Raw genomic sequence first — 26,398 nt, 5'->3', positions numbered from 1 at the left:
GGAAAACCACACTACAGGCTGATCCAACTTTGATGTAATGTCCTTAAAACAAGTCAAAATGAGGCCCAGTAGTGTGTGTGGCCTCCACGTGCCTGTATGACCTCCCTACAACTCCTGGACAGTTTGTGGTGCAACGTGGTGGATGGAGCGAGACATGATGTCCCAGATGTGCTCAATTGGATTCAGTTCTGGGGAACGGGCAGGCCAGTCGATAGCATCAATGCCTTCCTCTTGCAGGAATTGCTGACACACTCCAGCCACATGAGGTCTAGCATTGTCTTGCATTAGGAGGAACCCAGGGCCAACCGCACCAGCATATGGTCTCACAAGGGGTCTGAGGATCTCATCTCGGTATCTAATGGCAGTCAGGCTACCTCTGGCGAGCACATGGAGGGCTGTGCGGCCCCCCAAAGAAATGCCACCCCACACCATGACTGACCCACCGCAAAACCGGTCATGCTGGAGGATGTTGCAGGCAGCAGAACGTTCTCCACGGCGTCTCCAGACTCTGTCACGTCTGTCACATGTGCTCAGTGTGAACCTGCTTTCAACTGTGAAGAGCACAGGGCGCCAGTGGCGAATTTGCCAATCTTGGTGTTCTCTGGCAAATGCCAAACATCCTGCACGGTGTTGGGCTGTAAGCACAAACCCCACCTGTGGACGTCGGGCCCTCATACCACCCTCATGGAGTCTGTTTCTGACCGTTTGAGCTCACACATGCACATTTGTGGCCTTCTGGAGGTCTTTTTGCAGGGCTCTGGCAGTGTTCCTCCTGCTCCTCCTTGCACAAAGGCGGAGGTAGCGGTCCTGCTGCTGGGTTGTTGCCCTCCTACGGCCTCCTCCACATCTCCTGATGTACTGGCCTGTCTCCTGGTAGCTCCTCCATGCTCTAGACACTACGCTGACAGACACAGCAAACCTTCTTGCCACAGCTCGCATTGATGTGCCATCCTGGATGAGCTGCACTACCTGAGCCACTTGTGTGGGTTGTAGACCCCGTTCTCATGCTACCACTAGAGTAAAAGCACCGCCAGCATTCAAAAGTGACCAAAACATCAGCCAGGAAGCATAGGAACTGAGAAGTGGTCTGTGGTCACCACCTGCAGAACCACTCCTTTATTGGGGGTGTCTTGCTAATTGCCTATAATTTCCACCTGTTGTCTATTCCATTTGCACAACAGCATGTGAAATTTATTGTCAATCAGTGTTGCTTCCTAAGTGGACCGTTTGATTTCACAGAAGTGTGATTGACTTGGAGTTACATTGTGTTGTTTAAGTGTTCCCTTTATTTTTTTGAGCAGTGTATAAATAAAATATAGATAGATAGATCTCTCCTATTGTAAAATGACTGACTGGGTATTGAAAAGGTGCTACATAAGTACTATGTCTTATTAATATTATTATGAAAATAGTTTTTTGTAAACGATTGATTTAAAATAATTTTGCAGTCTCACTAACAAAGGTTTGGGACTTTTCAGGAAACCGAGGGAAGGAAGGGACAGACGCCTGGGAGAAGAAGGGAGAGGAGGAAGAGGAGGAGGAAGAAGGGATCACCTTCAAGGTGCAGTACTCATCAACACCGGAGGAGAACAGGGAAAGGATTAGGGAGCGTTTGCCGTTGAACGGGCCACCGGTTTCTCCCGTTTTCGTACCAGTACCAGGCTCTCCACAGCTCCCTCTAATCCCGATCACCTGTGACCTCCCTATGACCTCTAATGCCCCCTGTGACATCATCAGTGTCCCGGCCCTCTTGGCTCTGCCCGTGAGTGTAACGTCCATGGCTCCTGTCCAATCCCAGAGCCTGACTGTCACCAGTCTTACTACTACAACATCCTCGTCAGGTAAGTTTAAAAAAACATTTAACATTCAAAGTTTAACGTTATAGCTGGAATCCTTAATGGTGAAACAGCCGTGTCCGTTTGCGATATTAAAACACCAAATAAGTTATTTTAATCAACGGAGACTGTTTTTCCCCTCTGACATAATCGTCCTCGCCGTTGAGGAGCACAATTAGTTTCACCATGCTGCCCGACGCTCCTCAGCCCAGCAACAATAACCATAACAACGTGGTGGAGCGGCCAGTGGTTTCCCCTTACTACGGATTACATCATTTAAACAATCATTTGTGTACAAGTGTGTCAATATTTCTTTCCCAAGATAAGAAACTGAAAAGGGTCGTTATTGGAAGCCGTTGGTCTGTGATGGAAGTTTGAATGGTGTGTTTTGTCTCTTCAGTTTATAACCCGGGGAAATGTCAGAGTTCAACGTCTTCCACCTACACCTTTACAACCTGCCGCATCCTGCACCCCTCTGACATCACCCAGGTCACCTCCAGGTACACACACACACACACACACACACACACACACACACACACACACACACAACTATGAAGGTGATTGGTGTTGTGTGTTTGTGCTGTAGTGTTTATGACATGGCTGTGTGGGGTAACATTGTCTTGTCTCTCTCTCTCAGTTCCCACTGTCAGTCTTCTGTCTCAGAGTACACTCCCAGCTCCATGAGGACAGGCCCCAGCACCCCGGTGACCCCCTGCAGGCTGAGTTTGGGGGTGGACTCCTTCCCCCCTCGCCGTCCCCCCGCCCCCTGTGGCCTGGCCAAGCTGGTCCTGGAGAGGGGCATCTCTGCTTCCCTCTCCACCGCCGATGCCCCCCCTCCCTCTCACCTTAAAGCCCCACTCCCCCAGCGTCTCCTCCCCAGAACGCCCCCCAACTCCCCGTCCCACTCGCCAACCTCCTCGCCTGTGCCCTTTGAGTCCCGCGCCTCGGCGCCAGCCACCTGTGACAACTTCCTGGCATCGCGTCCGGCCGAGCTCTTCCTCCAGGACGTGTATGGGCTGAAGTTTGGCCGCACCCATCGCCCCAACCTCCCCAGCCCCGACCCCGCCTCACATAGCTTCAGCCACGGCCCCAGAATCAAATCCAAAGCCAAACCCGACCCCATCAATGTAAACTTAGTCGAGAGGCTACGCCGGCTGGGATTGGTCAAGGTTCCCCAGGGGGTGGAGCCGTTGTCAGAGTGCCTGGTGCGTCAGGACTCGGCCACCTTCCTAGCCACAGGCGTAGGCAGTCTATTGGACGGCCTGCGGCGGAACCAGAGCCTCCCCGCTATGATTGGAGCGACGCGGGGAAGCCCCTCCCACCATCTGGGCCAGGCCCCACCTCAACCACCCACCTCCCTAGCCATCGCCCCGCCACTCTGGGGCAACCTGAAGGGGCAGCGCTCTGTCCGCTCTAGGCCCGCCTCCACCTCCACCTCCCATGCCCCACCCCCTTCACTCAAACCATGAAGAAGTTATGACACTACAGGGAGGCAGGGTTTGGAGGGGAGCCAGCACCGAACAGAAGCATTTGGGCCCACATCCTCTCTCCTCTTTCCTCCCTCCACCCCTCCCTGCCTTGCTCCTTCTCCACATCTCTTTTAGACTGATATTCGGCGAAGAAAAGGGCAACAAGTGGGGGGAAAAGTCCCTCTCCTATTTTATACATTATTTTTAAAAGCACAATATTGTTAAAAATGGAAATGTGCATTAATGCCACGGTGTATATGCCATTTTAAAAGCCTTAGATTGCCTGCAAGGGGCTTTATTAGCTGTTCCTAGCCTTGCCTGCCTTCCCCCTCCAGCCCTCTAGGAGCGCTGTAGGTAGACGTTCTCCCTGCTCTCTTCTGCTCTGCCCCTGCTACAGTAGTTATTCATCTGCGAGGCTCTGGATGCTCAAATAGATGGGAAGATGACCGAGGGGATAAGTAAGTTGATGAGGGCTTGAGAATGTTTAGAGGGACGGGAAAGAAGAGGTAAAAAGAGGAAGTGGCAGAATGTGACTTTGGTGTCAAGGAGAGGAAGAACAAACAAGAGAAAGAGATGAGAGAGAGGGAGACGAGGAGGACATGAGGGGGGATGAGATAAGAGCAGTGTAAAGAAAAAGAGATGAGGGGGGATGAGAGAAGAGCACTGTAAAGAGAGGGCTTGAGCCTCCAGAGCCTCAATGTCTAGGGGCTTGTTGTTCTGTAGTTCGAATAGCTTTCTAAAGTTCATTTTTAAAAGCAGTAGAGTAGTTTTTCATGTGTATATACGCTAGCTAGACTCACTACGCCCCTTAGCTTCTCTTAGGAACTAGGCTGGTGCCCATGCACCTTACTACTGCCAGCCCGTTGCTAGGGAACTACAATCTAGCCTTCCCAGTGTTACTACTAATACAATGATCCTTTTGCTTTGCTGTTGTCAGGGGCAACTCTCTCTGTGCATTGTAATAGGCTACAACCAGTCTCTGAAATGCATGGTATGTCCTGAAAACGACACACTTCTTTGCCTACAGGTCCCAGCATGCACCTGGCCCTCTGGGGGTGGGTAGGACCCAGCCGTGCAGCGTGATTCGCTGTAATGGTCTGACTGACAGGTCCGAGTCTGCTCCTCCTCAGGTCTCCCATAAGGAAGAGGTTGTAAAGCTTTAAAGGAGAAGCCTGTTTGTACTGTTGGGGTGTTTCTGGTTTAAAGCCATGTGTATATTTTATTAGACACTTAGTGGGATTGGTAGGTTTTGTTTTGGATGCCGTTAGCCTGGTCCCAGATCTGTTTGTGCGGTCTTGCCATACCCCTATTGTCATTGTCATGTTACAGCACAAACTGATCTGGAACCAGGCTAGGATGCAGCTGGGATGGACTTTTCCTCAGCTTGTGGAGATCTGAGAGGATTTGATTGGTATAACCAATATGGTGACACTTCCACCTAGCCTATCAGAGGGCACGGTAGATGTATTACCAAATTGCTTACACCTGTCAAATCCTGACAGACTCCCCACAAGTGCATAGGGCTTAGAGGTCGATTTGGGATGGAAGGTTGCAAGGTTATTGACTGGAAACGGAGAACATGGTAGTTGCTGGAGAGGCTTTTTAACAGCACAGGTCCAAATAGCCCCGCTGAGGAACAGGCCCTTATCTCAGGCCCACGGCGTGCTCAGGTCTGCGTTCTTTAGGGCACACCATTGTGGAATGTTCCAGTAGAAATATATGCAGAACAACTATGCCTCTGACATAAGGAATCACGTCAGCTCTATTCAAGACAGTTCTAACGTTCCACAACGTTTACCTCCTCAACATGCTCCTGGTACAAGAGGTTTGGTCCCAAACGGGGAACCATCAGCATCCTAGGTAGTAGTGGTTGTACTATGTTTTGATCCAGGTTAGCTCTGAGTCTCATCTCATGTATGGTTCACTATTACTGTGGTTATGGTCTTTAAAGGTACTCTATTCACTCAGCGGCCAGTAGAGGGCAACATGGTGTTGTGTGATATTGAACAGCTATGAGACTAACGGTCTCTAGTACCTTCCACTGTAATGCTGTTTATTTTAAATCTGAAAGGACTTGATGGGTGTAGCGGCAGAGCTAAGCATTCTGGGGAAATTCCAGCCAACCTATCAGAGGTCAAGGTCAACAAATCCCATATTGTTATTCCATTCAGGTCTACTGGAGTGTGTAGTGGGGAGGGGCTAGACTAGAGCCTGGGTACCAGTCTGTGTTCACATGACACAGAGTACATGACCTGGAATGCTAGCAAGACAGGTTCTGTATTTCAAGCTAGCTAGTGTGTGACCCTTTGACCCGGTGCCCTTTGACCCCTGGTGTGACTCTCAGACGTCCCTGCTACGCCTCTTTCCTTACCGTCCGTCTGACCTGTCCCACTCATGTACTGCACTTTTTAACCTGATTTACAGAGATCACTAGTTAGGAAATATTATTAGTGACAAATATTGATATTTAGACTAGGTTATAGCATCAAATACTGTTTCATTATCAAAGGTAATAAGTTATTTAGGATTTCATGTAGACATTTATTTGAGATGTTTTGTTGTGCCTCCATTGTGTGATGAACCATTGAAAAGGGAATCCAAGCTGTCATGTTTTTAAAACTGTATATCAGTGCATACCAAAACTCATTTTTAAATAAAGTGAAATGCTTTGTGTTGGCTTGTGTGTGTTGTAATACCTATGTAACCATGAGGAAAGAGCATCAGTTTTATACTAGGGTTTCTGCTCTGGGGGAGGTATAGGAGGAGAGGCTGTTCGTTCTATTGAATCTAGTTCTATGATTCACACCGTTGGCTCTATTGAATGTAGCTGATGGGTGATGGTGCAGGTTGTTATGGGCTCTGTGTAGTTGGAAGTGTTCATATTTTGGCTTTCGACCTGGCGCCTCTCCTCCATGCTTCAGAAAATACCCAAGATGACCTTTTTGGTGCTTTTGTTTTAATAAAGGAAATGAGAAATGATTTGGTTGTCTTATATTTATTGTCTTATAACGTGTGTGTGTGTGTGTGTGTGTGTGTGTGTGTGTGTGACACCATTTGTCAGTTCAGTCTTCTATTAGTGCTTGTATGTCATTTGTTTGTCAGAAGTGCAACACTTGGGCTGTTTTGTAAATGTTTAGGAAACAAACTAATTCTCGTTAAATTATGTCATATAAAGCGGTGATAGCAGATGGGGATCAGAGGTCGTAGGTCACATCACATGGGGCAGGTCTATACAGAGGTCATAGGTCACGTCACATGGGGCAGATCTATACAGAGGTCATAGGTCTCCTCACATTGGGCAGATCTATTTATTTATTTTTATTTTACCTTTATTTAACTAGGCAAGTCAGTTAAGAACAAATTCTTATTTTCAATGACGGCCTAGGAACAGTGGGTTAACTGCCTGTTCAGGGGCAGAACAACAGATTTGTACCTTGTCAGCTCGGGGATTTGAACTTGCAACCTTCCGGTTACTAGTCCAACTAGGCTACCCTGCCACCCCATTCAGGGGACCTATACAGAGGTCGTAGGTCTCATCACATGGGGCAGATCTATACAGAGGTCGTAGGTCTCATCACATGGGGCAGATCTATACAGAGGTCGTAGGTCTCCTCACATGGGGCAGATCTATACAGAGGTCGTAGGTCTCATCACATGGGGCAGATCTATACAGAGGTCGTAGGTCTCCTCACATGGGGCAGATCTATACAGAGGTCGTAGGTCTCCTCACATGGGGCAGATCTATACAGAGGTCGTAGGTCTCATCACATGGGGCAGATCTATACAGAGGTCGTAGGTCTCATCACATGGGGCAGATCTTGATGCTGTCGGATGTCTGGCTGAACTGACCCAGAGCGAAGTCCAGTCCAACACCAACCCCACTTCCCACCCCGAAGGCCGCATACAGTGGCTGTGTAAAGTTGGCACGGAACGTGTGCAGGTGCGCCATGCTCTCCGCCACGCTATAGAACGCCAGGGTGCCCGCGTTGAGGTCCAGGAACAACCCCAGACGCGGCGAGTACGTCACCGGGATGTCCCTCTTCTCATTGTCATGCATTGCCGTGCAACACGTATCCGACAGCTCCAGGCTCCATGATTGGGCGTTGTAGCCAAGCCCCGCCCTGGCGTCCGCCCCCTTCCTGCTCAGGGCTCCATAAGCCACGCCCATTGATGACCCCTTCCCCCTCCAATCCACCTCCCAGTAACATCGCTGGGCGGAAAGGGGGGCCTGGCACAGCACCTGGGTCCAGCCGTCGAAGCGTTGGGGGCAGTCTGGGTAGGGCTGCCCTGCCCCCTGTAGGGTGGCCTTGGTGTTGCTCTCCGACAGGGTCAGACGCCGGTGGGCTGTCCTCGTGTCTAGGGTCAGGGTACAGGCATCTGGGGTAGGGAAGAGTGGAGGGATGGATGGATGAATAGTTAAGTTGTGGGGATAAGGACTTTGCAGATTTGGTTGTCAGCTGTTGTGAGTACTCCTTCCCCTTGGCCCTAACCTTCTGAAGTTTTCAGATCTGAAAGTTGTAATCAATATGGTGGATGCTACAATGCTCATACCTTTCCCTTCATATCTGCGAACATGGAAGGGTGAGGGCCAAGGCCACACGGTAGGGAGCTAACTGGAACAGGCTGTGTCTGTGTAGATGTTTAGCTGTTCTATACTCACACTGCAGGAACTCCTCTCTGCTCCTGGGCTCTGGGGCCTGGATGCTGGAGATGTCTATCTCCCTCACTACAGGAGACGAAGACCGGCAGTATGAGGGGAGAGGATCACAACCAGTGGTGGAAAAAGTACCCAACTTCAGTAAAAGTTACCCAGTAAAATACTACTTCAGTAAAAGTCTAAAAATATTTGGTTCTATCAAAAGTAAAAGTGTAAATAATTTCAAATTCCTTATATTAAGCAAAGTAGACTGCACCATTTTCTACTTTTTAAAATGTACATATAGCAGGGGCACATTCCAACACTGAGACATCATTTACATAAGACACATTTGTGTTTAGTGAGTCCGTCAGATCAGAGGCAGTAGGGATGACCACGTGTTCTCTTTATAAGTGTGTGAATTGGGCCATTTTCCTGTCCTGCTAAGCATTCAAAATGTAATGAGTACTTTTGGATGACAGTTAAAATATATAGAGTAAAAAGTACATTATTTATTTTAGGAAAGTAGTAAAGTAAAAGTTGTCAAAAATATAAATAGTAAAGTACAGATGCTCCAAGAAACTACTTAAGTAGTACTTGAAAGTATTTTTACTGAAGTACTTTACACCACTGATCACAACAAGGGTAACCGTAAATATAGGGCACTATGCTTTCCTCAGATGTAGAGAGGAAGAACAGGAATGAATGATGACTCACATGCAGGGAAAGCTGGCATCTGATTCATGATGGGGTCAGGGGTCGGCGGATCCAGGAAAAGGCTGGTATTCACTTCCGGTTGGGATTCAGTCAGTGCACCCATCCCCCCTGTCAAAGCAGTATGTTTATAGCCATGATTTTCAAACAATGTGCTGTGGCAACCAGCAAGGTACATTCTGAGGTACATTATACAGTGTCTACACTGGAGAAAGGCTAGGAAGACCAGGGTTTATGACCTCTGATGGGGTTAAAGCGTTGAGGGTCGGGACCATAGAGATATATAGAGGACTCATCTTTGTATCTGTGCCATTATAGAGTCTGTGGCAGCATGGGCAGCGCCACTGAGGCAAGTTCCATTTTCCCGATTGGCTGATCCCTCCTGATGACCCATTGTACATGACTCCAAGAATGTCACGAGGAGGGATTATCCAGTGGACTTGAAAGCCACCCAGTTGACTACATTAAAATGATGGAAGCCCTCAATGGTGATGCCCGTGCTAATATGGCCTTTTGGCTACTAGAGGCCTCCATGGTGATGCCCGTGTTAATACGGCCTTTTGGCTACTAGAGGCCTCAATGGTGATGCCCGTGTTAATACGGCCTTTTGGCTACTAGAGGCCTCAATGGTGATGCCCGTGTTAATACGGCCTTTTGGCTACTAGAGGCCTCAATGGTGATGCCCGTGCTAATACGGCCTTTTGGCTACTAGAGGCCTCAATCATTCTCTCTGGTCGGGACTCACATTGGTAAACTCCACCAGTGTTGTTGCTGACTGGCTCAGGTGCCGGTGTGGCACGTCGATGGGAGCGGAAGAGACTTGCTATGGATCCCATCCGGCTGAAAGCTCCTGAGGCTGGGGTGGCTTGGGTAACAGCACCGGGGGTAGGGGTGGTGGTGGGTTCTGGTCTGGGTGTCTCTCTCCGGCTGGGCGTAGGGCTGGGTCTGGCTGGCTCTCTACGACTTGGAGTGGGGCTGGGTCTGGCTGGCTCTCTACGACTTGGAGTGGGGTTGGGTCTGGCTGGCTCTCTACGACTTGGAGTGGGACTGGGACTGGCTGGCTCTTTACGACTTGAAGTGGGACTGGGACTGCGTCCGCGCGTCTCTCTTCGACTTTGGGTAGGGCTATTTCTGGCTGGCTTTTTCCGCCTCTGAGTGGGACTAGATCTGGTGCTTGGTCTGGGGGCTGCCTCTCTGGCTGTGGAGAGACGAGAGGTATTACTGGGTGAGCATGGCTTGATAGGTCTAGAGGCGTCCACATACGGTTCGCTTTGCTTCTAGCAGAACTCGGCTAGGTGAAACGAACGTCTGACGTCTTGCTTGAAAAATGTCAGTATTACTGTTTGGTCCCGCTTGAGCCACTGTAGCAACAACATACCCAGTAACACTTCCTCAAAATAGAAGAAAATAATAAAGATAAATCAAGAAATGTGTCATTCTTTTTGATGTTTTTTGCCAAGGAGGTCATGTTTGGTGCGGTATTTCTCAAGTGGAAAAATGTGCATTAAAACTAGCCAGCAAACAATCCCGTTCATTACTCCCACTCCTTCTAGGAGCAGTACCTAGTCCAGTAATACCATTGACCAATCACAGACGAAGGGGGCGTAGACTTCAGACTAACGAACATCGACTTGCCTCAAGGAAAAATGTTGTGTTGCTGAACAGCCGAACCAAAACGTCACAACATTTCATCATAATAAATGCTTGAACTGTTTCGACTATGAAACATACAGTAAGTTTAAAGTCTGTCGCGTGCTTCCCAGTCGAAACAGTTCCATCATATATTATGAAACATTTTTGTGACATTTTGGTTGGTTTTGGTGTTCGCCGGGCGTTTGCTTGGCTGTTGGCATACACTACATTTTCTCTAGAGGCAAGTGGAAGTTCGGTAGCCAAAGTCCCTTCGTCAGAGATTGGTCAACAGGACTACTCTTAGTAAGAGTGGGAACTATAGATGGGATTCTTCAATTAAGTGTTTGTCATTCAACAAGAGATGACTAGTTTTCATGCAGATTTTTTCACTTGAGAAATACTGCACCAAACATCTTAGATAGATGTGAAATGATGCGACTAAGACCTTATTGGCAAAAACGTCAAAATGAATGACACATTTCCTGATTTATCTTAGATTAATCCAGACTATTTTGAGAAAGAATTACTGGGTATGTTGTTGCTACGGTGCTTCAAGAGGGACAAACAACAGTAATGTTGATGCTTTTTCTCCTTTTTTAAGCGACAGTCATGAGGGAGTATGTGAGCACAGACGCTCGCTTCACCCAGCCAGGTTTTGCTCGTAGCAAACAAAACCTATGTATACGGACGCCTTTCTGATTGCATAGAGAGAGAATGAAAGGAAACGCGAGGCAGTTGAGTAGATTTTATAAACACTCTGATGATGACTGAATTTGTAGTATTGGTCAAGAGAGGAGGTGGTCAGAGATACATTTATGGAACTGATATCTGCAGTTATTCTTAAGAGGTTCAGGATGTGACACAGTACGGATGGAGGAGACAGGAAGAAGGAGCATACACAGATGATAAGGAAATGTTCCTCTTGTGAGGCAGGCCAACCTGTGGAACCGGTTATGTTCACAAAGAAATTCTGGGCTTGTGTGTGTGTGTGTGTGTGTGTTACCTGGTTCTCTCTCCTCTCTCCTCGGCCTGTCTCTGTCAGCTAAAGGAAAGAGGTAGAAGAGAGTTTAAACCCCTTTGCACGCAAACACACACACACACACACACACGCAAACACACACACACACATGCAAACACACACACACACATGCAAACACACACACACATGCAAACACACACATGCAAACGCACACACACACACACACACATGCAAACGCACACACACACACATGCAAACGCACACACACACATGCAAACGCACACACACACATGCAAACGCACACACACACACACACACACACACACACACACACACACACACATGCAAACGCACACACACGCAAACACACACACACACGTCTGACCTCGTGGTTCCTCTCTGCTCCTAACATCCTGAGAGCGCAGGCCTACACCTACAGAAGGAGACATGATTAAGCTGATCTAATGTTTGATCATGATCGTCATAGTGAGATTTGTAATGAAACTAGCCCTACCACGTGAGTTAGGACCTCGAACCGCCACGGAGACAGTCGGTGTGGGAGCTGAAACACGACGACGAAAGTACACATCATTATGTGTCATTCAATGACCTATCACAAACCGCATGTTAAAACCGATACAGGAAACAGTCGCTACAGTACATACCTGAGGGACGGTTGTTGTTTGTTGTTGTTGGTTTGGATCCCAGACCAGAAAACACTGAGGAATAGTCATTGTAAATAAAAAGGCACAACACTCACCATTAAAACATACAGTTTAACCATGAAAACATACTGTTTAACTATTAAAACATACTGTTTAACCATGAAAACATACTGTTTAACTATTAAAACATACTGTTTAACCATTAAAACATACTGTTTAACCATTAAAAACATACTGTTTAACCATTAAAACATACTGTTTAACCATCAAAACATACTGTTTAACCATCAAAACATACTGTTTAACCATTAAAACATACTGTTTAACCATTAAAACATACTGTTTAACCATTAAAACATACTGTTTAACCATCAAAACATACTGTTTAACCATTAAAACATACTGTTTAACCATCAAAACATACTGTTTAACCATTAAAAACATACTGTTTAACTATTAAAAACATACTGTAACTATTAAAAACATACTGTAACTATTAAAAACGTATTGTTTAACCATGAAAACATACTGTTTAACCATGAAAAACATACTGTTTAACCATTAAAACATACTGTTTAACCATGAAAAACATACTGTTTAACCATTAAAACATACTGTTTAACCATTAAAACATACTGTTTAACCATTAAAACATACTGTTTAACCATGAAAACATACTGTTTAACCATTAAAACATACTGTTTAACCATTAAAACATACTGTTTAACCATTAAAAACATGCTGTTTAACCATTAAAACATACTGTTTAACCATTAAAACATACTGTTTAAATATTAAAAACATACTGTTTAACCATTAAAACATACTGTTTAACCATTAAAACATACTGTTTAACCATTAAAACATACTGTTTAACCATTAAAACATACTGTTTAACCATTAAAACATACTGTAACCATGAAAAACATACTGTTTAACCATAAAAACATACTGTTTAACCATGAAAAACATACTGTTTAACCATTAAAACATACTGTTTAACCATTAAAACATACTGTTTAACCATTAAAACATACTGTTTAACCATGAAAACATCCTGTTTAACCATTAAAACATACTGTTTAACCATGAAAAACATACTGTTTAACCATTAAAACATACTGTTTAACCATTAAAACATACTGTTTAACCATGAAAACATACTGTTTAACCATGAAAACATACTGTTTAACTATTAAAAACATGACTATGACGATCCTTCATCAGGAACAATAAATCATTATTTCAAGTTAGGTATTTCATATCCAAACTGCACAATTAATGATGATGACCAATCACTCAACTAGACAAGTGGAAAGACCAGCACCAAAAGGAACAGGCACTGAGTATAAAGCATTTGCACTGTGGAAATGAAATATTGCCTTTCCTCACATTATTTGCTGTTGACTAAAATGTCCAATTCAGATTAGTTCACAATCTCAGTGAATGATTAAAGTCCAACTCACACTACCAATAAAGAAATGGGAAAAACTACTCACAACTCCTGAACCCTCCCGTCTTCTGGCCGCCATTTTGTTTTGCTATGATGGGGATAAACAGTGCAGTGAGTAAGTACAGTCTGTCAATCCACAATTTAAATGGTTATTGGTAATCGATGGCTTCTAGCTCTGGTCCAGGGCATTACGAGTGGCTTGCTAATGCTGAGCCTTCTTCAAGCCCCACAGAACACCCTGGACCAGAGCTAGAGACATCCTCTGGACCAGAACTCACCTTTGTCTCCTAAGGTGAACAGTGTTGTGTCATTCACTGAAGAGAAGGATGAGAAATGACAGTTTATTAACTCATTGACATTGTATTGATCCACTGATATCAGTCTAAAACATAGTGCGGAAAAAATACTCTGTCTTTATGACAATATTTATAGTGAACAAGGTAATGGTGATGGAGATCACTGCTAGTAGTGCCCTTTGTGTGTGTGTGTGAGTCGGTGTGTGTGTAGTATGCATGTCCTCCACTCTGACACACCTGTCTTGGTGATCTTGCCCAGTTCCACGTTGCACATGTCCTCCACTCTCTCCCGTAGGTTCAGGATGGCTTCACGTACAGGTTCAAACGTAGCCTCTGGATTGGCCACCACACACGACAGATCATTACACTCAAACGGGCTGCACAGAGAGTCACAGGTCTGGAGGGCGGCGCACAGGAGAAGGAGGAGGTGGAGAAGAGGATGGGATGGAAGAGGGCAGAGATGGAGAAATGAAGACAGAAAGAAAGGCGAAGACAGAAAGAGAAGACACGTCATTTAAGAAATAATGCCTTTTGTGATCGAAGCTGCACATTTCAAACATGACTAGGACAATGCTGCTTTTTCACTATTGTCCCATCCCAGATGTGGTCTTTCACACCCTGGCAGCCACGTCCAATATGGCCATCAACCAGCTGCATGCAGCGAAAGTGGATCAAAAATATATAAAAGGTACCAGAAAGAGACAAGCGTCCTACCTCCAGGAAGTGGATGTTGTCCTCACAGCGGAACACCTCCTTCATGTCCTTGTCTCTCCTCTTCAGCTCCGAGATCTCGGCCTCCAGCTTGTCCACCACATCCTGGGCCTCGCTTACTTTCTCCTGCCCAGCCTGGTTCATCACACCCTCCACCAGCTCCTGGAGCCTCTCCACTGAGCGCTGGAGCTCCGACAGCACCGTCTCTGTGTCATCATGTACCCTGTCTGCTGAGCGCTGGGGACACAAACACAGGTATGAAGACATATGCACACTGGTACTGTATGGAGGTGCATAGAAAGGTACTCACTGAGGAACACAAATACACACACACACACACACACACACACACACACACACACAGACACACACACACTGGTGTAGTGTAATGGAGTGTGGTATAGTGTAGTGGGGTGTCGTGTGGTGTTAAAAATTAATAAAATGGTTTATGCAACAGTTGTGTGGAATGATCTGCTATGCGGATGACACACAGCTGTACATTTCAATGAAACATGGTGAAGCCCCAAAATTGCCCTCGCTAGAAGCATGTGTTTCAGACATAAGGAAGTGGATGGCTGCAAACTTTCTACTATTAAACTCGGACAAAACAGAGATGCTTGTTCTAGGTCCCAAGAAACAAAGAGATCTTCTGTTGAATCTGACAATTAATCTCAATGGTTGTACAGTCGTCTCAAATAAAACTGTGAAGGACCTCGGCGTTACTCTGGACCCTGATCTCTCTTTTGAAGAACATATCAAGACCATTTCGAGGACAGCTTTTTTCTATCTACGTAACATTGCAAAAATCAGAAACTTTGTCCAAAAATGATGCAGAAAAATTAATCCATGCTTTTGTCACTTCTAGGTTAGACTACTGCAATGCTCTATTTTCCGGCTACCCGGAAAAAGCACTAAATAAACTTCAGTTAGTGCTAAATACGGCTGCTAGAATCCTGACTAGAACCAAAAAATTTGATCATATTACTCCAGTGCTAGCCTCTCTACACTGGCTTCCTGTCAAAGCAAGGGCTGATTTCAAGGTTTTACTGCTAACCTACAAAGCATTACATGGGCTTGCTCCTACCTATCTCTCTGATTTGGTCCTGCCGTACATACCTACACGTACGCTACGGTCACAAGACGCAGGCCTCCTAATTGTCCCTAGAATTTCTAAGCAAACAGCTGGAGGCAGGGCTTTCTCCTATAGAGCTCCATTTTTATGGAACGGTCTGCCTACCCATGTCAGAGACGCAAACTCGGTCTCAACCTTTAAGTCTTTAATGAAGACTCATCTCTTCAGTGGGTCATATGATTGAGTGTAGTCTGGCCCAGGAGTGGGAAGGTGAACGGAAAGGCTCTGGAGCAACGAACCGCCCTTGCCGTCTCTGCCTGGCCTGTTCCCCTCTTTCCACCGGGATTCTCTGCCTCTAACCCTATTCAGGGGCTGAGTCACTGGCTTGCTGGGGCTCTCTCATGCCGTCCCTGGAGGGGGTGCGTCACCTGAGTGGGTTGATTCACTGTTGTGGTCATCCTGTCTGGGTTGGCGCCCCCCCCTTGGGTTGTGCCGTGGCGGAGATCTTTGTGGGCTATACTCAGCCTTGTCTCAGGATGGTAAGTTGGTGGTTGAAGATATCCCTCTAGTGGTGTGGGGGCTGTGCTTTGGCAAAGTGGGTGGGGTTATATCCTTCCTGTTTGGCCCTGTCCGGGGGTGTCCTCGGATGGGGCCACAGTGTCTCCTGACCCCTCCTGTCTCAGCCTCCAGTATTTATGCTGCAGTAGTTTATGTGTCGGGGGGCTGGGGTCAGTTTGTTATATCTGGAGTACTTCTCCTGTCCTATTCGGTGTCCTGTGTGAATTTAAGTGTGCGTTCTCTAATTCTCTCCTTCTCTCTTTCTTTCTCTCTCTCGGAGGACCTGAGCCCTAGGACCATGCCCCAGGACTACCTGACATGATGACTCCTTGCTGTCCCCAGTCCACCTGGCCATGCTGCTGTTCCAGTTTCAACTGACCTGAGCCCTAGGACCATGCCCCAGGACTACCTGACATGATGACTCCTTGCTGTCCCCAGTCCACCTGGCCATGCTGCTGCTCCAGTTTCAACTTCCACCTGACTGTGCTGCTGCTCCAGTTTCAACTGTTCTGCCTTATTATTATTCGACCATGCTGGTCATTTATGAACATTTGAACATCTTGGCCATGTTCTGTTATAATCTCCACCCGGCACAGCCAGAAGAGGACTGGCCACCCCACATAGCCTGGTTCCTCTCTAGGTTTCTTCCTAGGTATTGGCCTTTCTAGGGAGTTTTTCCTAGCCACCGTGCTTCTACACCTGCATTGCTTGCTGTTTGGGGTTTTAGGCTGGGTTTCTGTACAGCACTTTGAGATATCAGCTGATGTACGAAGGGCTATATAAATACATTTGATTTGATTTGATTTGTAGTGTAGTGGGGTGTAGTGTGGTATAGTGTAGTGGGGTGTAGTGTAGTGTGGTGGAGTGGAGTGTAGTGGGGTATAGTGTAGTGGGGTGTAGTGTAGTGTGGTATAGTGTAGTGGGGTGTGGTGTAGTGGGGTGTAGTGTGGTATAGTGTAGTGGGGTGTAGTGTGGTATAGTGTAGTGGAGTGTAGTGTGGTATAGTGTAGTGGGGTATAGTGTGGTATAGTGTAGTGGGGTGTAGTGGGGTATAGTGTAGTGGGGTATAGTGTAGTGTGGTATAGTGTAGTGGGGTATAGTGTAGTGGGGTGTAGTGTGGTATAGTGTAGTGGGGTATAGTGTGGTATAGTGTAGTGGGCTGTAGTGTGGTGTAGTGTAGTGGGGTATAGTGTAGTGTAGTGGGGTATAGTGTAGTGGGGTGTAGTGTAGTGGGGTATAGTGTAGTGTAGTGGGGTATAGTGTAGTGGGGTGTAGTGTAGTGGGGTATAGTGTAGTGGGGTATAGTGTAGTGGGGTATAGTGTAGTGTAGTGGGGCTATAGTGTAGTGTAGTGGGGTTTGGTGTAGTGTAGTGTAATGTGGTGGGGTTTAGTGTAGTGTAGTGTGTCCTAAGCCCTTACCTTTGTTGCCTCCAGCATCTTCTTCATGTCTTTCAGCTCTCCTTCTCTTTCTTTCAGTCTCTGATGATTCTCTGTCTGCACCTCAGCCAGCTCTTTCTGCAAAACACAGTCACATCAACTCACTCCTGAATGGACTGGAATGCAGTCTGGAATGATCACTGGCCCACAAAGACAACTACATAATCACTTAAGATATGGCACCACCTTACTCTACACACACACACACACACACACACACACACACACACACACACACACACACACACACACACACACACACACACACACACACACACACACACACACACACACATACACACACACACACACACACACACACACACACACACACACACACACACACACACACACACTTCTAATGAATCACCACAGCTGAATGAGAGGCAGTTTGTAGGTGTGTCCAGATCAGCTGTGATGGGACACAGACCAACAACCTGTATGAATGTTTTGATCAAACTGTATGTACATGTTTTTGTGGAGTGAGTCTGTACATGGTGGTGTGTTTGATTAATATTATAATGATAATATATACCATTTAGTAAACGCTTTCATCCAAAATGACTTACGGTCATGTGTGCATACTGTATGTGTGGCCCCAGCGGGAATCAAACCTTGGCTTTGCATACAGAGCCACACAGGACCTGATTGGGTGTTGTTTTGTTGTAAAGATCATGAGTAACCTTGCCTGAGACCTGAAGACTTGTGTTAGCTCCCAGAGTGAATGACTAGCCTTTGGTTCAGCGGGATAACACAGTCTTGTGCCAGGCAGTTGATCACATTAGTCGGTGGGTGTGGTGGTGTCCATGTACAGCGCATTCGGGAAGTATTTCAGACCACTTGACTTTTTCCACATTTGGTTACGTTACAGCCTTATTCTAAAATGGATTAAATGAATATAAATTATTCACCAATCTACACACAATACCGCACAATGACGAAGCGAAAACAGGTTTTTAGACATTTTTTCAAATGTATTACAAAAAAAAAACTGAAATACCTTATTTACATAAGTATTCAGACCCTTTGCTATGAGACTCTAAATTAAGCTCAAGTGCATCCTGTTTCCATTGATCATCTTTGAGATGTTTCTACAACTTGATTGGTTTCAAACTGTGGTAAATTCAATTGATTGGACATGATTTGGAAAGGCACAGTTGACAGTGCATGTCAGAGCAAAAACGACTTGGTTTTTGTGCCTTAGGTCGAATTAATTGGCCGTAGAGCTCCGAGACAGGATTGTGTCTAGGCACAGATCTGGGGAAGGGTACCAAAAAAATGTCTGCAGCATTGAAGATCCACAAGAACACAGTGGGCTCCATCATTCTGAAATGAAAGAAGTTTAGAACCACCAAGACTCTTCCTAAAGCTGGTCATCGGCCAAACTGAGCAATCGGGGGAGAAGGGCCTTGATCAGGGAGGTGACCAAGAACCCGAGGGTCACTCTGACAGAGCTCCAGAGTTCCTCTGTGGAGATGGGAGAACATTCCATAAAGACAACCATCTCTGCAGCACTCCACCAATCAGGCCTGTATGGTAGAGTGGCCAGACGGAACCCCCCTCCTCAGTAAAAGGCACAAGACGGCCCACTTGGAGTTTGCCAAAAGGCACCTAAAGGTCTCTTAGATCATGAGAAACTAGATTCTCTGGTCTGATGAAACCAAGATTGAACTCTTTGGCCTGAATGCCAAGTGTCACGTCAGGAGGAAACCTGGCACCATCCCCACGGTGAAGCATAGTGGTGGCAGCATCATGCTGTGGGGATGTTTTTCAGTGGCAGCGATTTGGAGACTAGTGAGGATCGAGGGAAAGATGAACGGAGCAGAGTACAGAGAGATCCTTGATGACACCTGCTCCAGAACACTCAGGACCTCAGACTGGGGTGAAGGTTCATCTTTCAACAGGACAACAACTCTAAGCACACAGCCAAGAAAACGCAGGAGTGGCTTCGGGACAAGTCTATGAATTTCCTTGAGTGGCCCAGCCAGAGCCCAGACTTGAACCCGATCTAACATCTCTGGATAGACCTGAAAATAGCTGTGCAGCGATGCTCCCCATCCAACCTGACAGAGCTTGAGAGGATCTGTAGAGAAGAATGGGAGAAACACCCCAACCAACCTGACAAAGCTTGAGACGATATGCAGAGAAGAATAGTAGAAACTCCTGAAATGCAGGTGTGACAAGCTTGTAGCGTCATAACCAAGAAGACTCAGGGCTGTAATCGCTGCCAAATGTGTTTCAACAAAGTACTGAGTAAAGGGTCTGAAAACTTTATGCAAATGTGATATTTCAGTTTTATATTTGAATACGTTTGAACAAAATCCTAAAAATCTGTTTTTGCTTTGTCATTATGGGGTATTGTTTGTATATTGTTTGAGAATATATATATTTTTAAATGAATTTAGAATAAGGCTGTAACGTAACAAAATGTGGAAAAAAATCAAGGGGTCTGAATACTTTCCGAATGCCCTGTATGTCTGAGGGCTTACCTGTCTCTCTGTGCGCTCTGCCTTGGTGGAGGTGGTCTCATGGTCCTTGTGCTGGTTACTGGTGCACAGCCAACACACAAACATCTGGCACTGACGACAGTAGAACTCCTGCAGGTACTTGTGCTCGGTACAGATCTTCTGCGCCAGCTTGCCCGTGGGCGCAATCAGCTCATGCTTTTTCAACTCCGCTTTCGTCTGATGTGGTTTCAGGTGGGCCTCACAGTAGGACGCCATACACACCAGGCAAGACTTCACTGCAGCCCGCTGGTCTCCAGCGCCGTGGCACATGTCACAGGGCACGGCCATGGCTGGCAGCCTGCTGACACCACCACCACGGGAACCTCCCTTGGCTCTACCCATGGTGTTGGCACGGTGGGCGCTCCGGATGGACTCCCTGGCGGAGGTGGTGAGGGCCCCCTTGCGGAGCTGCTCCACAGCCTCTGCCAGCATGGTGTTCCTGGACAAGGAGGGCTTGGGACAGAATGTCTGGCGGCACTGGGGGCAGCTGTAGACTCCAGGGGAGCGAGGGTTGTCCTTGCTCCAGTAGTCCTTGATGCAGCCCATGCAGTAGCTGTGGCCACACGGGATGGTGACTGGCTCATTGGGGAGGTCCAGGCACACAGGACAGTTGAACTGCTCCTCCGTCCACAGATTACCACTCATAGTGAGACCACCGGTAGCAGAGGTGAATGTAGACTATTACAAAGAGAGAGAGTGGAAGAGAGAGAGTGACAGAGAGAATAGAGAAAGGCAACTGAGAGGAAAAAGTTGAGGTAGAGATGGATGAAAACAGAAATGGGTAGAATCAGAAAGAATGCTGTACACACAGAGAGATATGTAGCTACAGAGCAAAGACACACAGAGAGATATGTAGCTACAGAGCAGAGACACACAGAGATATGAGGTATAAGACAGAGGTATGAGTCTGTCCAGGGTATTAGTCAGAGAGTGGTGATCTCATATGAGATGGACCAATGGTGTTGTCGGAATAAAAGGAAGACAGGTAGAAGGGCGGGGCTAGAGTCACAGAGCTGGTTTAGGGAGAAAAACAGGAGGGGATGAGTTTCTTTGTGATGTCACATACCATTACAGTAACTAGAATAGAATGTCACCAGCATGTTACAGTAACTAGAATAGAAGGTCACCAGCATGTTACAGTAAATAGAATATAAGGTCACCAGCATGCTACAGTAACTAGAATAGAATGTCACCAGCATGCTACAGTAAATAGAATAGAATGTCACCAGCATGTTACAGTAAATAGAATAGAATGTCACCAGCATGTTACAGTAAATAGAATAGAATGTCACCAGCATGCTACAGTAAATAGAATAGAATGTCACCGGCATGTTACAGTAACTGGAATAGAAGGTCACTGGCATGTTACAGTAACTAGAATAGAAGATCACCGGCATGCTACAATAACTAGAAAGCAGGTCACCGGCATGCTACAGTAACTAGAAAGGTCATTGGCATGTTACATTAACTAGAATAGAAGGTCACCAACATGCTACAGTAACTAGAATAGAAAGTCACCGGCATGTTACAGTAATTACAATAGAAGGTCACTGGCATGTTACAGTAACTAGAAAGGAGGTCACCGGCATGTTACAGTAACTAGACTAGAAGGTCACCGGCATTCAAATCGGAGGGTCTGCTGTCCGGACCTCTGGCAGTCTCTATGGGGGTGCCACAGGGTTCAATTCTTGGACCGACTCTCTTCTCTGTATACATCAATGAGGTCGCTCTTGCTGCTGGTGAGTCCCTGATCCACCTCTACGCAGACGACACCATTCTGTATACTTCCGGCCCTTCTTTGGACACTGTGTTAACAACCCTCCAGGCAAGCTTCAATGCCATACAACTCTCCTTCCGTGGCCTCCAATTGCTCTTAAATACAAGTAAAACTAAATGCATGCTCTTCAACCGATCGCTACCTGCACCTACCCGCCTGTCCAACATCACTACTCTGGACGGCTCTGACTTAGAATACGTGGACAACTACAAATACTTAGGTGTCTGGTTAGACTGTAAACTCTCCTTCCAGACCCATATCAAACATCTCCAATCCAAAGTTAAATCTAGAATTGGCTTCCTATTTCGCAACAAAGCATCCTTCACTCATGCTGCCAAACATACCCTTGTAAAACTGACCATCCTACCAATCCTCGACTTTGGCGATGTCATTTACAAAATAGCCTCCAATACCCTACTCAACAAATTGGATGCAGTCTATCACAGTGCAATCCGTTTTATCACCAAAGCCCCATATACTACCCACCATTGCGACCTGTACGCTCTCGTTGGCTGGCCCTCGCTTCATACTCGTCGCCAAACCCACTGGCTCCATGTCATCTACAAGACCCTGCTAGGTAAAGTCCCCCCTTATCTCAGCTCGCTGGTCACCATAGCATCTCCCACCTGTAGCACACGCTCCAGCAGGTATATCTCTCTAGTCACCCCCAAAACCAATTCTTTCTTTGGCCGCCTCTCCTTCCAGTTCTCTGCTGCCAATGACTGGAACGAACTACAAAAATCTCTGAAACTGGAAACACTTATCTCCCTCACTAGCTTTAAGCACCAACTGTCAGAGCAGCTCACAGATTACTGCACCTGTACATAGCCCACCTATAATTTAGCCCAAACAACTACCTCTTTCCCAACTGTATTTAATTTTAATTTATTTATTTATTTTGCTCCTTTGCACCCCATTATTTTTTATTTCTACTTTGCACATTCTTCCATTGCAAAACTACCATTCCAGTATTTTACTTGCTATATTGTATTTACTTTGCCATCATGGCCTTTTTTGCCTTTACCTCCCTTCTCACCTCACATTGTATATAGACTTGTTTATACTGCATTATTGACTGTATGTTTGTTTTTACTCCATGTGTAACTCTGTGTCGTTTATCTGTCGAACTGCTTTGCTTTATCTTGGCCAGGTCGCAATTGTAAATGAGAACTTGTTCTCAACTTGCCTACCTGGTTAAATAAAGGTAAAATAAATTTTTAAAAAATGCTACAGTAACTAGAAAGAAGATCACTGGCATGCTACAGTAACTGGAAAGAAGGTCACCGGCATGTTACAGTAACTAGACTAGAAGGTCGCTGGCATGCTACAGTAACTAGAAAGAAGGTCACTGGCATGCTACAATAGCTAAAATAGAAGGTCGCTGGCATGCTACAGTAAATAGAAAGAAGGTCACCGGCATGCTAGAGTAACTAGAAAGGTCACCGGCATGTTACGGTAACTAGAATAGAAAGTCACTGTTATGCTACAGTAACTAGAATAGAAAGTCACTGTTATGCTACAGTAACTAGAAAGAAGGCCACCTGCATGTTACCGTAACTAGAATGAAGTTCACCTGCATGTTACAATAACTAGAATGAAGTTCACCGGCATGTTACAGTAACTAGAATAGAAATTAATCGGCATTTTACAGTAACTAGAATGGAAGGTCACCGGAATGTTACAGTAACTATAATAGAAGGTCACCGGCATGGTACAGTAGCTAGAATGGAAGGTCACCGGAATGTTACAGTAACTAGAATAGAAGGTCACCGGCATGTTACAGTAACTAGAATAGAAGTTCATCGGCATGTTACAGTAACTAGAATGGAAGGTCACCGGAATGTTACAGTAACTAGAATAGAAGGTCACCGGCATGTTACAGTAACTAGAATGGAAGGTCACCGGAATGTTACAGTAACTAGAATAGAAGATCACCGGCATGTTACAGTAACTAGAATGGAAGGTCACCGGAATGTTACAGTAACTAGAATAGAAGGTCACCGGCATGTTACAGTAACTAGAATGGAAGGTCACCGGAATGTTACAGTAACTCGAATAGAAGGTCACCAGCATGTTACAGTAACTAGAATAGGTCACCTGCACATTACAGTAACAAAACAATAAAGAAAGTCACATGCTTTCCTTCCTTGCCTATCAGCTGATTATACCATTCCACTATATAGACCATTATAGACCATTCCACTATATAGACCATTATAGACCCATTCCACTATATAGACCATTATAGACCCATTCCACTATATAGACCATTATAGACCATTCCACTATATAGACCATTATAGACCATTCCACTATATAGACCATTATAGACCCATTCCACTATATAGACCATTATAGACCATTCCACTATATAGACCATTATAGACCATTCCACTATATAGACCATTATAGACCCATTCCACTATATAGACCATTATAGACCATTCCACTATATAGACCATTATAGACCCATTCCACTATATAGACCATTATAGACCCATTCCACTATATAGACCATTATAGACCATTCCACTATATAGACCATTATAGACCCATTCCACTATATAGACCATTATAGACCATTCCACTATATAGACCATTATAGACCATTCCACTATATAGACCATTATAGACCCATTCCACTATATAGACCATTATAGACCCATTCCACTATATAGACCATTATAGACCATTCCACTATATAGACCATTATAGACCCATTCCACTATATAGACCATTATAGACCCATTCCACTATATAGACCATTATAGACCATTCCACTATATAGACCATTATAGACCCATTCCACTATATAGACCATTATAGACCATTCCACTATAGGTGAACTCTCTCTGTCTCTTTCTCTCCCTCCATATCTTTCTCTAAAAACAACATAGTGTGTGAAAACAGACGCTAGGTGGAAGTGGTGATCTGACCAAGCCTGTCTTCAACCAGTAGAGGCCACAGGAGGCTGGTGACACCTTCATTGGCTCGTGGTATTGGCTGGAGCTGAATCAGTGGAATGGTATCAAATACACCAAACACATGGTTTCCATGGTTTCCATGTGTTTGATGCCATTCCATTCGCTCCATTCCAGCCATTAGTATGAGCCATCCTCCCCTCAGCAGCCTCCACTGGTAGAGGTCTACCATCCTCACTGTGAAGTGGTGATCTGAACAAGCCTGTCTTCAACCAGTAGAGGTCTACCATCCTCACTGTGAAGTGGTGATCTGAACAAGCCTGTCTTCAACCAGTAGAGGTCTACCATCCTCACTGTGAAGTGGTGATCTGAACAAGCCTGTCTTCAACCAGTAGAGGCCTACCATCCTCACTGTGAAGTGGTGATCTGAACAAGCCTGTCTTCAACCAGTAGAGGTCTACCATCCTCACTGTGAAGTGGTGATCTGAACAAGCCTGTCTTCAACCAGTAGAGGTCTACCATCCTCACTGTGAAGTGGTGATCTGAACAAGCCTGTCTTCAACCAGTAGAGGTCTACCATCCTCACTGTCTGTATGTGTCATGTGCATTTGACCAATCAACCTTCCCTTCCCTATTGCTGTCTTGCTCCATAATATCCATCCATTGTTATGGCGTCTACCACCACTGCAAGGTGTGCAGTTTCATTCTCTATTGCCAGGCCTAATTCAGTTCATTAACATCTTTGCTGGGCGTTGTAGGGTTGGGCTCATTAGCATACCTGTGAAAAGACAGATGCGACCCCTCCTGTCTCCGCCTCCAGTATCTACGCTGCAGTAGTATCAGAGGCCTAGGGTAAGTCTGTTACATCTGGTGTCATTCTCCTGTCTTATCCGGTGTCCTGTGTGAATTTAAGTATGCTCCCTCTAATTCTCTCTCTTCCTCCCCACCCGGAGGACCTGAGGCCTAGGACCATCCCTCCGGACTACCTGGCTTGATGACTCCTTGCTGTCCCCAGTCCACCTGGTCGTGCTGCTGCTCCAGTTTCAACTGTTCTGCCTGCGGCTATGGAACCCTGACTTGTTCACCGGACCTGCTACCTTGTCCTGGACCTGCTGTTTTCGACTCTCTACCGCACCTGCTTTCTCGAACTCTGAATGCTCAGCTATGAAAAGCCAATTGACATTTACTCCTGAGGTGCTGACCTGTTGCACCCTCTACAACCACTGTGATCTATGGTCATCTATGAACGTTTGAACATGTTGGCCATGTTCTGTTATAATCTCCACCCGGCACATCCAGAAGAGGACTGACCACCTCTCATAGCCTGGTTCCTCTCTAGGTTTCTTCCTAGGTTCTTGCAATTCTATGGAGTTTTTCCAAGCCACAGTGCTTCTACATCTGCATTGCTTGCTGTTTGGGGTTAAAGGTTGGATTTCTGTACAGCACTTTGTGACATCGGCTGATGTAAAAAAGAGCTTTATAAAGACATTTGATTGATTGGTTGATAGGTGCTCAGGTCTCTGTCTGTGTGAGACTAGCTGTGATTGACTTGTTACAGGGTGCAGGAATGACCTATGTCTGTGTGCTGTTACACAGTATCTTCACCCCCTACCTAGGACCTGCCAGTGGCTAGAAGTCTCTATAGTTTTAAAACCTCTCCTCATGTGTAGCCTATTTCCTTCTGGGTTTCCTTTCAGTACCAGAGACAGAGATAGCGGGAAAAGGCCTATGCA

General features: G+C 45.9%; 2 protein-coding genes across 7 annotated transcripts in view; one reads left to right on the top strand and one right to left on the bottom strand.

The window, feature by feature from the left end:
- Positions 1–6,286, top strand: part of LOC109876969 (trafficking kinesin-binding protein 2) — a 77,769-nt gene extending 71,483 nt beyond the window's left edge. For all 4 annotated transcript variants that reach the window (XM_031813216.1, XM_031813214.1, XM_031813215.1 and 1 more), the window contains 3 exons: positions 1,479–1,841; positions 2,236–2,335; positions 2,476–6,286. In XM_031813216.1, the coding sequence (XP_031669076.1) occupies positions 1,479–1,841; positions 2,236–2,335; positions 2,476–3,307 (1,295 nt within the window). In that variant the 3' untranslated portion in view covers positions 3,308–6,286. The remainder of the gene's footprint in view (positions 1–1,478; positions 1,842–2,235; positions 2,336–2,475) is intronic.
- Positions 6,287–6,311: 25 nt separating this feature from the next.
- Positions 6,312–20,851, bottom strand: LOC109877176 (uncharacterized). 3 transcript variants are annotated; one of them, XR_004206753.1, is made up of 15 exons: positions 19,950–20,851; positions 17,443–17,538; positions 14,397–14,630; positions 13,920–14,079; positions 13,665–13,700; positions 13,433–13,474; positions 11,934–11,987; positions 11,783–11,830; positions 11,654–11,701; positions 11,293–11,331; positions 9,403–9,855; positions 8,661–8,768; positions 7,968–8,033; positions 6,821–7,684; positions 6,312–6,573 (listed from the first exon to the last, which is right to left on the bottom strand). XR_004206753.1 is itself a non-coding variant. In XM_031813218.1 (14 exons), exons 1-14 carry the CDS (start codon positions 20,610–20,612, stop codon positions 7,110–7,112), a joined length of 2,622 nt encoding a protein of 873 aa, XP_031669078.1. In that variant the 5' UTR covers positions 20,613–20,851; the 3' UTR covers positions 6,312–7,109. The 3 variants fall into 3 exon arrangements, 2 of the variants coding, with proteins under 2 accessions (XP_031669078.1, XP_031669079.1); XM_031813218.1 differs by having other exon boundaries at positions 6,312–7,684; XM_031813219.1 differs by lacking the exon at positions 11,293–11,331 and having other exon boundaries at positions 6,312–7,684.
- Between the last annotated feature and the right edge of the window lie 5,547 nt (positions 20,852–26,398).

This window comes from Oncorhynchus kisutch, unplaced genomic scaffold, assembly GCF_002021735.2.
Source record: "Oncorhynchus kisutch isolate 150728-3 unplaced genomic scaffold, Okis_V2 Okis05a-Okis16b_hom, whole genome shotgun sequence".
Taxonomy (NCBI): Eukaryota; Metazoa; Chordata; class Actinopteri; order Salmoniformes; family Salmonidae; genus Oncorhynchus; species Oncorhynchus kisutch.
The sequence above is the reverse complement of the archived record's forward strand: the minus strand, read 5'-3'. Positions and strand labels throughout refer to the sequence as shown.